Source organism: Oncorhynchus mykiss, chromosome 22 (genome assembly GCF_013265735.2).
Source record: "Oncorhynchus mykiss isolate Arlee chromosome 22, USDA_OmykA_1.1, whole genome shotgun sequence".
Lineage (NCBI taxonomy): Eukaryota > Metazoa > Chordata > Actinopteri > Salmoniformes > Salmonidae > Oncorhynchus > Oncorhynchus mykiss.
In genome coordinates this window covers 26,387,710-26,401,698 of record NC_048586.1, presented here as the reverse complement: position 1 = coordinate 26,401,698, position 13,989 = coordinate 26,387,710, and the positions used below count along the sequence as shown (strand labels likewise).

The 13,989-nt window shown below is 44.6% G+C and overlaps 1 protein-coding gene across 1 annotated transcript in view; it reads left to right on the top strand.

The window, feature by feature from the left end:
* The window catches only part of LOC110501646 (anosmin-1), a 58,804-nt gene extending 45,522 nt beyond the window's left edge, over positions 1-13,282 (top strand). Inside the window, exons 10-14 of the mRNA XM_021579348.2 lie at positions 5,012-5,100; positions 10,212-10,383; positions 10,644-10,861; positions 11,755-11,896; positions 12,111-13,282. Of these exons, the coding sequence (XP_021435023.1) occupies positions 5,012-5,100; positions 10,212-10,383; positions 10,644-10,861; positions 11,755-11,896; positions 12,111-12,169 (680 nt within the window). The 3' untranslated portion in view covers positions 12,170-13,282. The remainder of the gene's footprint in view (positions 1-5,011; positions 5,101-10,211; positions 10,384-10,643; positions 10,862-11,754; positions 11,897-12,110) is intronic.
* Positions 13,283-13,989: the final 707 nt, after the last annotated feature.

Here is a 13,989-nt window from a genome sequence, read left to right as displayed (position 1 = left end):
AGTCTGGTCGACTGGCAGATCTGGGAGAGTCTGGTCGACTGGCAGATCTGGGAGAGTCTGGTCGACTGGCAGAGTCTGGTCGAGTCTGGTCGACTGGCAGAGTCTGGTCGAGTCTGGTCGACTGGCAGAGTCTGGTCGAGTCTGGTCGACTGGCAGAGTCTGGTCGAGTCTGGTCGACTGGCAGAGTCTGGTCGACTGGCAGATCTGGGAGAGTCTGGTCGACTGGCAGATCTGTGAGAGTCTGGTCGACTGGCAGATCTGGGAGAGTCTGGTCGACTGGCAGATCTGGGAGAGTCTGGTCGACTGGCAGATCTGGGAGAGTCTGGTCGACTGGCAGATCTGGGAGAGTCTGGTCGACTGGCAGATCTGGGAGAGTCTGGTCGACTGGCAGATCTGGGAGAGTCTGGTCGACTGGCAGATCTGGGAGAGTCTGGTCGACTGGCAGATCTGGGAGAGTCTGGTCGACTGGCAGATCTGGGAGAGTCTGGTCGACTGGCAGATCTGGGAGAGTCTGGTCGACTGGCAGATCTGGGAGAGTCTGGTCGACTGGCAGATCTGAGAGAGTCTGGTCGACTGGCAGATCTGGGAGATTCTGGTCGACTGCCAGATCTGGGAGAGTCTGGTCGACTGCCAGATCTGGGAGAGTCTGGTCGACTGCCAGATCTGGGAGAGTCTGGTCGACTGGCAGCTCTGGCTGCTCCATGATGACTGGCAGCTCTGGCTGCTCCATGCTGACTGGCAGCTCTGGCTGCTCCATGCTGACTGACTGCTCTGGCTGCTCCATGCTGACTGGCTGCTCTGGCTGCTCCATGCTGACTGGCTGCTCTGGCTGCTCCATGCTGACTGGCTGCTCCATGCTGACTGGCTGCTCCATGCTGACTGGCTGCCCTGGCTGCTCCATGCTGACTGGCGGCCCTGGCTGCTCCATGCTGACTGGCGGCCCTGGCTGCTCCTTGCAGACTGGCAGCTTTAGCGGCATCCTGCAGACAGGCAGCTCTGGCGGCTCCTTGCAGACTGGCAGCTCCATGCAGACTGACAGCTCCTTGCAGGCTGGCAGCTCCTTGTAGACTGGCAGCTCTTTGCAGACTGGCAGCTCCTTGCAGACTGGCAGCTCCTTGCAGACTGGCAGCTCCTTGCAGACTGGCAGCTCCTTGCAGACTGGCAGCTCTGGCTGCTTCATGTAGACTGACAGCTTCATGTAGACTGACAGCTCAGGCTGCTCCATGCAGACTGGCAGCTCAGGCTGCTCCATGCAAACTGACAGCTCCTTGCAGGCTGGCAGCTCCTTGCAGACTGGCAGCTCCTTGCAGACTGGCAGCTCTGGCTGCTTCATGTAGACTGACAGCTCTGGCTGCTCCTTGCAAACTGACAGCTCGGACTGCTTCATGCAGACTGACAGCTCAGGCTGCTCCATGCAGACTGACAGCTCAGGCTGCTCCATGCGGACTGACAGCTCCTTGCAGGCTGGCAGCTCCTTGCAGACTGGCAGCTCCTTGCAGACTGGCAGCTCCTTGCAGACTGGCAGCTCGGGCTGCTTCATGCAGACTGGCAGTTCTGGCTGCGCTGAACAGGCGGGAGACTCCGGCAGCGCAGGAGAGGAGAGAGGCTCCGGCTGCGCTGAACAGGCGGGAGATTCCGGCAGCGCAGGAGAGCAGAAAGGCTCTGGCTGCGCTGAACAGGCGGGAGACTCCGATAGCGCAGTAGAGAAGAGAGGCTCTGGCTGCGCTGAACAGGCGGGAGACTCCGGCAGCGCAGGAGAGGAGAAAGGCTCTGGCTGCGCTGAACAGGCGGAAGACTCCGATAGCGCATGAGAGGAGAGAGGCTCTGGCTGCGCTGAACAGGCGAGGCGCACTGTAGGCCTGATGCGTAGTGCTGGCACAGGACGTGCAAGGCTAGGGATGGGTACAGGAGGCCTGATGCGTGAGACTGGAACCAACTTCACCAGCCGACTAAAACGGACCTCAGGACGAGTATGGAGCGCTAACCCAGGTGCCATCAAATCCCTGACACGTTCCGTCAGGCGAATTCTATGCAAAATGCACCAACACAGCAACTCCCTCATTTCTCTCTCCTCCAATTTCCCCATTAACTCCTTCACAGTCTCTGTTTCGCTCACCTCCAACACCGGCTCTGGTTCTGGTCTCCTCCTTGGCTCCTCACGATAAACAGGGAGAGTTGGCTCAGGTCTGGCTCCTGACTCTGCCACACTCTCCCTGAGCCCCTCCCCAAGAAATTTTTGGGGCTGACTATGGGGCCTCCGTCCGCGCCGCCTTGCTTGCTTCGCAAACTCCATTCTCCTATATCCTTCCGCGCACTGCTCCATCGAATCCCAGGCGGGCTCCGGCACTCTCCCTGGGTCGGCCGCCCACCTGTCGATCTCCTCCCAAGTCGTATACTCCATACTGTACTCCTCTTTGGGCTGCTCCTGTTGTTTCTTCTCCCGCTGCACCTTTGGGCGGCTACACTCCCCTGGTTTAGCCCAGGGTCCTCTCCCGTCGAGGATTTCCTCCCATGTCCAGAAATCCTTATTGCGCATCTCCTCGTGCTGCTCCTGCCTGTTGACACGCTGCTTGGTCCTTTTGTGGTGGGTGATTCTGTTACGGTTTTCTTGGTGAGAAGGAGAGTCGGACCAAAATGCGGCGTGTCTATTGCAATCCATGTTTAATGAAATAACACACTAAACACAAACACTATCAAAACAATAAACTTAACGAAAACCGAAACAGCCTATACTTGTGTAACCTAACACAGAACAATGACACTAAGGACAATCACCCACGACAAACTCAAAGAATATGGCTGCCTAAATATGGTTCCCAATCAGAGACAACGATAAACACCTGCCTCTGATTGAGAACCACTTCAGACAGCCATAGACTTAGCTAGAACACCCCACTAGCTACAATCCCCATACATACACACCACCTACAAAAACCCATGCCACACCCTGGCCTGACCAAATAACTAAAGATAAACACAAAATACTTCGACCAGGGTGTGACAACTGATGAGTTTAGTTATTTGTTTCTAGCCATTTTGAGACACAAATGAGGATGCTCCAGATACCCAACTAGTCTAAAGATGGACAGTTTTATTGCTTCTTTAATCAGAACAACAGTTTTCAGCTGTGCTAACAAAAAAAAAGGGTTTTCTAATGATCAATTAGCCTTTTAAAATGCTAAATTTGGATTAGCTAACATAACGTGCCGTTGGAACACAGGAGTGATGGTTTCTGATAATGGGCCTCTGTACACCAATGTAGATTTTCCATAGAAAAATTGCCGTTTCCAGCTACAATAGTAATTTACAACATTAACAATGTCTACACTGTATTTCTGATTAATTTGATGTTATTTTAATGGACAAAATATGATCTTTTTTTTTTCAAAAACAAGGACATTTCTAAGTGACCCCAAACTTTTGAACGGTAGTGTATGTCATCGCCAAGCCAAACTCCACAGAGTGGAGGCAGGAATGCCCAGGCTGGCCTGGCTGAGGAGAGGCCCAGTGGTGCTTCTGATGGAGAAGCCATCTGCTCAGTCGCAGAGAGAGAAAGAGACCATGAAGAGATGGAAGTCTTCCTGGTCCAGAGTGATTAGCAGGGCTGGCCCGAGCTCCGGAGGCTGAGTGATTGTGACTGGGTCGGCTAAGCTTTCAGTCCCAGAGTGTTGTGGAGTTAGTTCTGGGCTCGCTCCATGGCCTAGCCTGGGGGGGATGACTACACTACGCTGCAGCAGTCCTAGTCTGTGAGGGTGATGGTGTGGCACAGACTCAGCCTCTAACTGGGCTGATGATGGATGCCTCTGGGTCTGGGTCTGCGTCTGACCACCCGGGTTATACTGGAAGAAGGAGAGAGAGAGAGAAACCTGGTCCCTGATAGCCTAGGATCATTTTTCTCATCATCAGACTCTGTGTTCAGAACTTCAGATTGAGGGACAGATTAACTCAACACTGCTGATTACTGCACTCGCTCATTCAGAGGCAGCTCAACATTGGGACACATCTGGTCAAGTAGAAATGTCTATCTGTACTGTTTCATAACACATAGGTTTATAAAGGACTGTCTCAAAGGGTGAGATAGTGGATCACTGACACAGACAGACAGACAGATCAGTAGACTTCTGAGGCGAGCTCTGCCACGCTGCTCTATACCTGATTTAATGTTCCTTCCCTTTTTTTTTACGTACCTCTACTTCTCTGTCAGCTCAGCTACGCATATCTTGTTTATTTTCCCCTAATTTCCCGCTTCCCCTTAATTCCTCTCTTCTGCTTCCAAACTGCTGGGAGGCTGAGCACGCCAGATCCGTGTCGAAACCTTCAAAGGCCTCCTTTTATCTCCCGACCGCAATCCAGTCCCCTGCCGAGGGCTAACACAGCGTAACTCAATTATTAATCGGAGAAGTATAATTTCACATCTGAACGCACACAGCCAGATGAATAATAATTCCTGTCAAATATCAGGGGGCAATGGGAGCATAAACAGCGCTGATTAGGCAATGAGGGTCTACGGTTTAGTAATGAAGCGAACTGGGGCTGGGACCCGGTGTTTGAGACTGGCGCTGGTTCACCATTGCTGAGGGTAGGCCTTTAAACATAGCCACGTTCCGCTGATGAGATGATTCAACACAACATTTAGGAGAAATATTTGTATGTACGTATTTAGTCGTTCAAACTCTTTTTATTTCTTATTTTATTATGTTGACATTAATGTCATGTTGAAATGAGTCACAGTAGGAAATGTAAGAATCGTGTTTTAATGTGTTTCACCAGCTAGTGTATCAGCAGCATCTGTTAATGCCTGACAAGATCAGACTGATGGTGGGACACTAATAGAGAGTACTCAGACAGTCTGACTGGGTGTTATTGTAAGATGATGTATTATACGATAAGATCGTTTTACCCAACAAGCAAGTATCATGTCTGATATTGTCTTTGTCATCGGGTCCTTTGTTGTTTTTGCACCAGGTCATTGAATACTCTCATCTCTCTCTTCTTCCTCCTCTCCTCCCAGATCCTTTGGTGAGTCGTTACCATGTCCAGTGGATGCCTGAGTACTGCAGTCACAACGAGACCAGAGGACCAGAGAAGTCAGTCACACAGGTCTGTCTCATACCCCAAATCATCCTTCTATCAAAGTACAGTCATTGCGCCAAGTTTGTGTCTGGCTGTGTCTTGTTCAAAACATGAAGCAGATTTCATTTCTTTATGAAAGCAGCTCTAGTGTCAGAACCAAACAGCATGTTGTCATTCAGTCACTTGTATTTATTTTCCAATATATTTGACGTACAGTAGGTTTTTAAAGGACCATAGAGTTTGGTCTGCTTTGTGTTTTAATTTTTGTCAAGGAAAAAATATAGCGATGCTGGTATCGTCACAGCCCTACATCTCAGTGGTATGCAAAGTGCCCGCCAGCCTTTTGTCTGGCACTAAGAAAAGACATCTCGTGTAAAGAAAAGGGCCCCACTCAGCGCCTCAGTCCTGCTGTGCAGCTTTGCAGCGGGTAAATCAGCGACTGTTTTGATTATGACTCAGTCGGTGTGGTCAAACATGGTGCACTGCCCAAACATGGTGCGCTGTACTAAAACAATGTTTTCGGGAATGATGGACCATGCACCCCCAGCATGAGCACATTTGGTGTGTGTGTGTGTGTGTGGGGGTGGGGGGGTGCGCCGTTTGAACTCAGCACTGTTCCAGGATGGCATAGCCTGGCAAGCAACACATTCTTCAGGGAGCCCTTCTCTGGTTGCTAGGAAATACACATCCTTTTTCTATAGATCCCTGGGAAGGATTCCAGCACAGCGCTGTCCTTGTCTCTTGTGTGTGAACATGGCGCCTTGGTTCGTTTTTAATCAGGGCTGTTGCATATCAGAGAGAAAACACTCGCCCTCTGAGTTCACGACTATTAGTGTAGAATGTCGTTATTACAAATGGAAGATTTAATTCCAGTGAGACACTAAGAGAGGCACATCCAATCCTTAAAAGTTGTCTCTTTGCTGTTATACAGATTAAAAACATCAATTTTCGGTGGATTGACAATGGAACCCTGTTTAAAGTATCCTCCTTTTTAAATGAAGCCATACAGAGTTGGCTACAATTCAAATGTTATCTTCCAGAAGAGGCAGAACATTTATTACAGCAAATAATATGGCTAAACTTCACTGTACTGATAGAGGGTAAGCCCATGTTTTTCAAGATAATGTATAGTATAAGGTGTCATGTTTATGATGTACTTTGGAAACAACTTTGTTAAAATTGTCATACAAGCAGTTAACCTTTCTGATCTCCCCATCCCGGATCCGGGTTCGTGAATACAGACTCAAGCTCATTACCATAATGCAACGTTAACTATTCATGAAAATCGCAAATGAAATGAAATAAATATGCTAGCTCTCAAGCTTAGCCTTTTGTTAACAACACTGTCATCTCAGATTTTCAAAATATGCTTCTCAACCATTGCAAAACAAGCATTTGTGTAACAGTATTGATGGCTAACGTAGCATTTAGCATTAGCATTCAGCTGGCAACATTTACACAAAAAAACAGAAAAGCATTCAAAAAAATAATTTACCTTTGAAGAACTTCAGATGTTTTCAATGAGGAGACTCTCAGATAGCAAATGTTCAGTTTTTCCTGAAAGATTATTTGTTTAGGACAAATCGCTCCGTTTTCTGCGTCACGTTTAGCTATGAAAAAACCCCTGTATCCAGGATTGTGTAAATCTATCAGCAAGCTCATTAGCATAACACAACGTTAACTATTTATGAAAATCGCAAATGAAATGAAATAAATATGCCATCTCTCAAGCTTAGCCTTTTGTAAACAACACTGTCATCTCAGATTTTCAAAATATGCTTCTCAACCATAGGAAAACAATAATTTGTGTAAAAGTAGCTAGCTAGAGTTAGCATTTCGTGTTAGCATTTAGCGTTAGCATTAGCGTTAGCATCCAGCACGCAACATTAACAAAAACATAAAAGCCTTCAAATAAAATAATTTACCTTTGAAGAACTTCTGATGTTTTCAATGAGGATACTCTCAGTTAGATAGCAGATGCTCAGTTTTTCCAAAAAGATTCCTTGTGTATTAGAAATAGCTCCGTTTTATACATCACATTTGGCTACCAAAAAAAATCCATAAATTCAGTCCTCAAAACGCAAACTTTTTTCCAAATTAACTCCATAATATCGACTGAAAACATGGCAAACGTTGTTTAGAATCAATCATCAAGGTGTTTTTCACATATCTCTTCATTGATACATCGTTCTTGGACACATGCTTTCTCCCCTGAATCAAATGGTAAAGTAGAAGCAGCTGGCAATTGCGCACCGAATTCGACGCAGGACACCAGGCGGACACTTGGAAAATGTAGTCTCTTATGGTCAATCTTCCAATGATATGCCTACAAATACGTCACAATGCTGCTAAGACCTTGGGCGAACGACAGAAAGTGTAGGCTCATTCGTTGCGCAATCACAGCCATATAAGGAGAGAATGGAAAACAGAGCTTCAGAAATTCTGCTAATTCCTGGGTGATGCATCATCTTGGTTTCGCCTGTAGAATGAGTTCTGGGGCACTTACAGACAAAATCTTTGCAGATTCTGAAACTTCAGAGTGTTTACTTTCCAAAACTGTCAAGAATATGCATAGTCGAGCATCTTTTCGTGACAAAATATCGCGCTTAAAACGGGAACGTTTTTTATCCAAAAATGAAATAGCGCCCCTAGAGCTCTAACTGGTTAATCAAGGTGTATGGAGATGTATGCTCAATACAAAATGATAACAACTCATTGCAGTTCTGTCACAAAAATGGAAGAGGCAATTACTTAATTTGTTTGTCTGCCAAAAATGTTAACCTTAACCTCTAGCGTCGAGCAATCCCTTATCCGGGAGCGTAATCATAGCCTCAAGCTCATTACCATAACGCAACGTTTCCTATTCATGAGAATCGCAAATGAAATGAAATAAATATATTGAAACACAAGCTTAGCCTTTTGTTAACAACACTGTCATCTCAAATTTTAAAAATATGCTTTAACCAAAGCTACACAAGCATTTGTGTAAGAGTATTGATAGCCTAGCATAGCAGTAAGCCTAGCATTCAGCAGGCAACATTTTCACAAAAACAAGAAAAGCATTCAAATAAAATAATTTACCTTTGAAGAACTTCGGATGTTTTCAATGACGAGACTCTGTTAGATAGCAAATGCTAATTTTTTCCAAAAATATTATTTGTGTAAGAGAAATAGCTTCGTTTTGTTCATCACGTTTGGCTAAGAAAAAAAAACGAAAATGCAGTCACTTACAACGCCAAACTTTTTTCCAAATTAGCTCCATAATATCGACAGAAACATGGCAAACGTTGTTTAGAATCAATCCTCAAGGTGTTTTTCACAATTCTATTCGATGAAAAATCATTCCTGGCAGTCGGTTTCTCATCAGAGGCAAACGGAAAAATGCTGCAGCTGGAGATTACGCAATAATTGCGACGGAGGACACCAAGCGACCACCTGGTAAATGTAGTCTCTTATGGTCAATCTTCCAATGATATGCCTAAAAATACGTCACAATGCTGCAGACACCTTGGGGAAAACGTGGAAAAGGTAAGCTGACTCCTAGCTCCTCCACAGCCATATAAGGAGTCATTGCCATGAGGCGGTTTCAAAAAATGCGGCACTTCCTGATTGTATTTTTATCTGGGTTTTTTCTGTAACATCAGTTCTGTGGCACTCACCGACAATATCTTTGCAGTTTTGGAAACGTCAGAGTTTTCTTTCCAAAGCTGTCAATTATATGCATAGTCAAGCATCTTTTCGTGACAAAATATCTTGTTTAAAACGGGAACGTTTTTCATCCAAAAATTAAAAGAGCGCCCCCTATATCGAAGAAGTTAAAATGACCCATGTAAAATGTGTCAGTTTCACTTACGGTCAAGAGGGTTAACAACTATGCCACATAAAATTCAAAATGGTTGGGCACAGATTTACGATGTCCCAATAACATGGCATCGGGTTTATGAATTGATATACAAAACAACAATTGACACATGAATTCTTTCTTTTCAATTTAAGCTATTATATAAAAATTATTGTTACAAAAAGAGTCAGTCAGCCTTGTGCAGACTATGCCACGAGGAAGCCGAAGCAATAGAACATATCTTTTGGTACTGTCCATCGGTGGCTTGTTTTTGGAGTCGGGTCCAGGAATGATTGTTATGTCAATATCAGAGCGCGGTTGGACCACAGTCAGTCAATAGGAAATATCATTGTGCTCTTGGGTAAAATGTTTATTTTGGGGGAAATTTGGACTGAAATGTTGCAGATGGAGAGTTTGAAGTCCCTCGTGAGACACCGTGGTAGAATGAAGTTTTGTATTGCAAGAGGAAATGGTAGAATAATGATTTAATGAGAAAGATGGGTTGATCTGTGTCTATCTGAAGGTTGGAATGATGGAGTGTGGGAATTAATACATACACACATGCACAGTATCATGTTTGAGGTCCTCCAATCAGGTGTGAGGGTGGGGATGTGATTATTGTATGTTTTGCATTTAGTTAATTCTGTTTTCTGTTTTGGTTTCACACTGAGCAGTGTGTGTGCTGGTCCTGGTGGTTGGGTATGCTCGCTTCCATGCCCTCCCGGGCGTTGGGCGGGGCTTGGTCCTTCCCGCCATTGGAAAATCCCTTCGGGCCAGGGGCGAGGGCTTTGCCCTGCTGGCGTCTGGGGACGAGCTCACCCAATGAACAGACTGATGGGAGCGGCCATTCATATTATACTGCATTGTTGTTTTTATTCAAAGAAATCATAATAAAAAAGATCAGCCACTCACTCAGCAGGAAATCTTCATGTTTTCTGGAAAAAGTGTCTGAAGTAATTCATTTAACATGTCATTTTCATTTCAAATGAACCCGAAATGCATTCTTGTCCCCTCGTCTTTATCAGATACCTCCTTTTTATATTTGTGTTACACTTGGAACCCATCAAAATAATGTAATCTTTTGTTCATTGTAGTTTTAATGGAGGACTAGTGGGTTAACCCCTAACATGTGAATGTTCAAAGTGGTTCAGTAATGTGGGCCATGTTCCAGGGCATAGGGAGGGAACCTGATCCTCTCTTGGCTCCATGTATTTAATTATCTGTGGTGGTTCCCTGGGATGTGACCTGGGTGATATCATGTCAGGGCTCTGAACGTTTAATGCGTCTCTTGGCTCAGGAGAACTACATCAACCTCCCGGGCCTGCTCTTCTCCTGCAAGTACAAAGTGACTGTTCACATGCTCAAGTCCAAGAGGCGCGCCAAGGACGAGAGCACCACCTTCCTCACCCCGTCCTGCACCACCATCAGGAGCAAGAGCCACAAACACATCCCCTGTCCTGGGGAGGAAGGTGAGTCAGCTGCCCAGTACAACCAAGTCATGTTATGTTCATACTCTTATTATCATGTTGCATTATGTGCCTGACTCCAAGACTCTCCACACGGTTGTTGAAAGAGGCTGCTTCTTCTCATGTTATAGTAGATTTTTGCCTTATTTATTTACTATGACTTATTTCTTCCCAGCCTAGCACATACAGTTTACATTATGCCAAGAATACATGTCCATCAGACGAGTGTTTTTCAACATAGTTATTCCGATCTCTCTCTGCAGCCCCACTTCCCAAAGTGTTGGCTAAGTCGGAGAATCTGACAGCGTCCTTCTCCATCCACGAGGGAAACATCACAGGCAGCTTTCTGTGGCGGGTGTCACAGGTCCTGGCCCATCAACGAATCACAGGCTTCCAGGTCACCTGGGCTGAGGTCACCACTGAGAGCCGACAAAACAGCCTGCCCAACAGCATCATCTCTCAGTCCCAGATCCTGCCTCCAGTAAGTCTATTCAACTCCATAATATTCAAATAACTATTATTCCTGTAGTGAAAATTCTTGTTTGGAAAGGTACATGCAGTCACTCACTTTAGAATTGCTTATACCAGGAAGTGGCTATTGTAATTTATTTGCTTTTGCTGTAGGACACAACATTTTAAGGAAAATGTTATCAAGAATATATTGTACTTTTCCCAGGGACACTGCCCTCTGTGTGCTGAAAAAATAAGTGTGATCTTCAGCATTTCATTATACAATGCCTGCCAGGAGTGGAGGTGTTTTTAAGGATACACTGCATTGCCCTCTTTACATGAAGAACTAGATAAGCAGTGCTGTGCAATCATACACAGAGATCTGAGGGAGGGATCCCGTTAGAAGTTCTCCTCCTCCTGTGTTTCATCTACCTTCCCTGCTTCCTCTTTCATCCTGTATGAGCGCGCTGAAAAACCCACTGTTTTACATAATCTACTCGATCAACAACACGTTCCGCCTGTCTGCGCCACCCAGTGAGCCGCTTGCAGCTCTAAAAAATAAAAACACTCATCACTACACTCAGTTTATCAGGATAAGTGTTTGTTTACCTCTGTGGCTGAATAGAGAGCAGATGGTGGATGGGATGTAGCCCAGGTTTACCTAACAGATAATTCAACATCTTAACAACAGAACGGACAAAAACTCTAGACTTCTATGGGGAAAAAGTTATACAGGTACCAGAAAGTTATACTAGCCCTGAAGTCCAACCAAGATTAATGCTTTAAACAACAGTCTGTCTGTGAGAAAGGTATTCAGCCAATCTTGGAGGACAATTAAAAGTTGATAGAACATTGCTGCTCAAATCCTTTACAGTTGTAGAAAAGATGGTTAATGGTCTTCTCTTGTGCTGTTGACCCTTTCAGGACCATAGTCTGCTGGTGGTGTCTAACCTGCGGCCAGCCACGTACTACAGACTGGAGGTCCAGGTGATGACGTCAGGAGGTGAGGGTCCTGCCACCATTAAGACCTTCCAGACCCCCAGTGTGTTACCAGTCCTTCAACACCGTAAGTACCAACTCACTGACCACTGACTGTTGATCTCCTGTAGTCAGCCACATGACTCATAGCTAATTTGAGAAAATCTGTGACGCTCCAGTGACATCTTCATCAATGACCAGTATATTTCTTGCACGACAACACATTACTCTATTTTGATCATTATTCTGTAGTACCATTAGGAACTGAAATTGACATGTATTTGTGTTGTGTTGTGTTGTAGGACCCAGACTCAGGCAGCACCATCCACATCACCAGAAGTCCTCAGCGGAGAGACATTGAGACCCCTGACCCATCAGACCCAGTGCGACAGGAACCAATGTCTCTCAGCACTTTCACCCAGGGAGGGAATACAGTGTGGAACCAAACTGCAACACAGCAGACCATGAAATCTGACCCCAACCTATGTGAAATGGGTTCACCTTCAGGCTGCACAGCATATGCTTTCCCCTCAGTCCTTCCTGATTCCATCCACTGACTGGACTCTCCATACGGTTAGATGCATACTGATATGTAGGACTCTTTTCTTTAGGACTGGCTGGTTCATTCTCCTGTTATTTATGGGACACTAAGACTAAGTTGGTTTAGGAATTCTCAAACTGTTTGTTCCAATAGAAACAATAACAAAGCAACAGTATTTTATCAATTCCAATTGTATATCGTTGTATATCTAGAACTCAAAGATTGTTAGATTATAAAAGGACAAGAAAAAAGTCAATCAGATTTTGTTTGAATATCATGGTAACTTAACTGAAGACACGTTAATAACCGTGGAGAGAACGGCATACAATTGTAAAACACAATCATGTATTCATTGAGAAAGGCGCGTGTTCACCTATTTATTTTGTTTCACCAAGTAAAAAGATGTCGCTTAGGCATACCCTATGTAGTGATGAATAATGTAACTAAAACCAGTGTAGTTTAACCCAGAATATTTCTCATAGTATGTTGCATGTAGAACATTAGAATTTAAAACTGTAAATAAATTACAAGCTTCAAATTGAATGCTTGTAATGGTTTTGCATGTCAAACGTTAGTGTTCTGTAGGCATGAACATGTCTGTTACCTCTTTTGGATATGTTAGCAATGTTTCATTAACAGTTAATTATATGGGGATTCATATGTCATGTTTATTAATGAAATTATAACGTTTATGTGGAAATTATGGAATTTTATGTTCTTGACTGTAGAAATATTTGTTGTGGAACAGTCAGTGAATGTCTATTTATTTGTGTGTGTGTGTTGTGTTTTTAGTCTAGTGTTTTTGAACCGGCAAAACATCTTGTAAAGACATTTTGTAAAAATGGAATTGTAAATATAGTCTCATGTTACATGTTATTTTTCCATGGTAGAAACTGTACAAACTGGTAAGTAATAAAATAATCCTTAACCTATTCCTTATGCTTTATCCTCTTCATTGAAATTGCTGTGAGGAGTCAATATCAAATAGTGTATATTGTCTAAACATTGGACTATTTGGCAGATACTGGTGCTTATGTTGGCTGTGTGGTCCATAACGCCAGACTCCAACAAAGCATATTCACTGATCTCCCCAGAAGCTTGAGACATACAGTCCAAATAAACAGGTCATTCAGAGCTTACCAGCAAGCCATGGCTGGAGTTGGGTGCCCTGGACATAATACTCTCCTTTAGACTACAGTATTGTGCCCTGCCAGTTGCGTAAAGTGTGCTGTTTGTATTCGAACAGCTTTAAATCCTTTTTGTCTCAATCCCTTCACTTTTTCAATATGCTGTGGAATGTTGACATTTTTGTGAGTACTTAAATTCTTATGGTATGAGAGAGAATAGAGTAAACTGTGTGAAATCGACTAAAATTAGCATAGGCCAGAGGTTTGTGGTGTTTTCCTTGCGTTTTGATATTAATCATACCTCACAGATGCCAGTGCTACTTAATGGTTATTTGTTGGCTGTGACGAGTCAGTCAGCTGTCTGCGACTGACTCATACCTTCTACGCTTGTGCCAGTAACACCCATACAACACCCATCAGCGCTGGCCAAGTGTGTTGCCTGATGTAGTTTTTACATAGTCTGGACATCCTGACATTTGTTTTGGACAACCCAGCATGTTACACTTGGTTAGC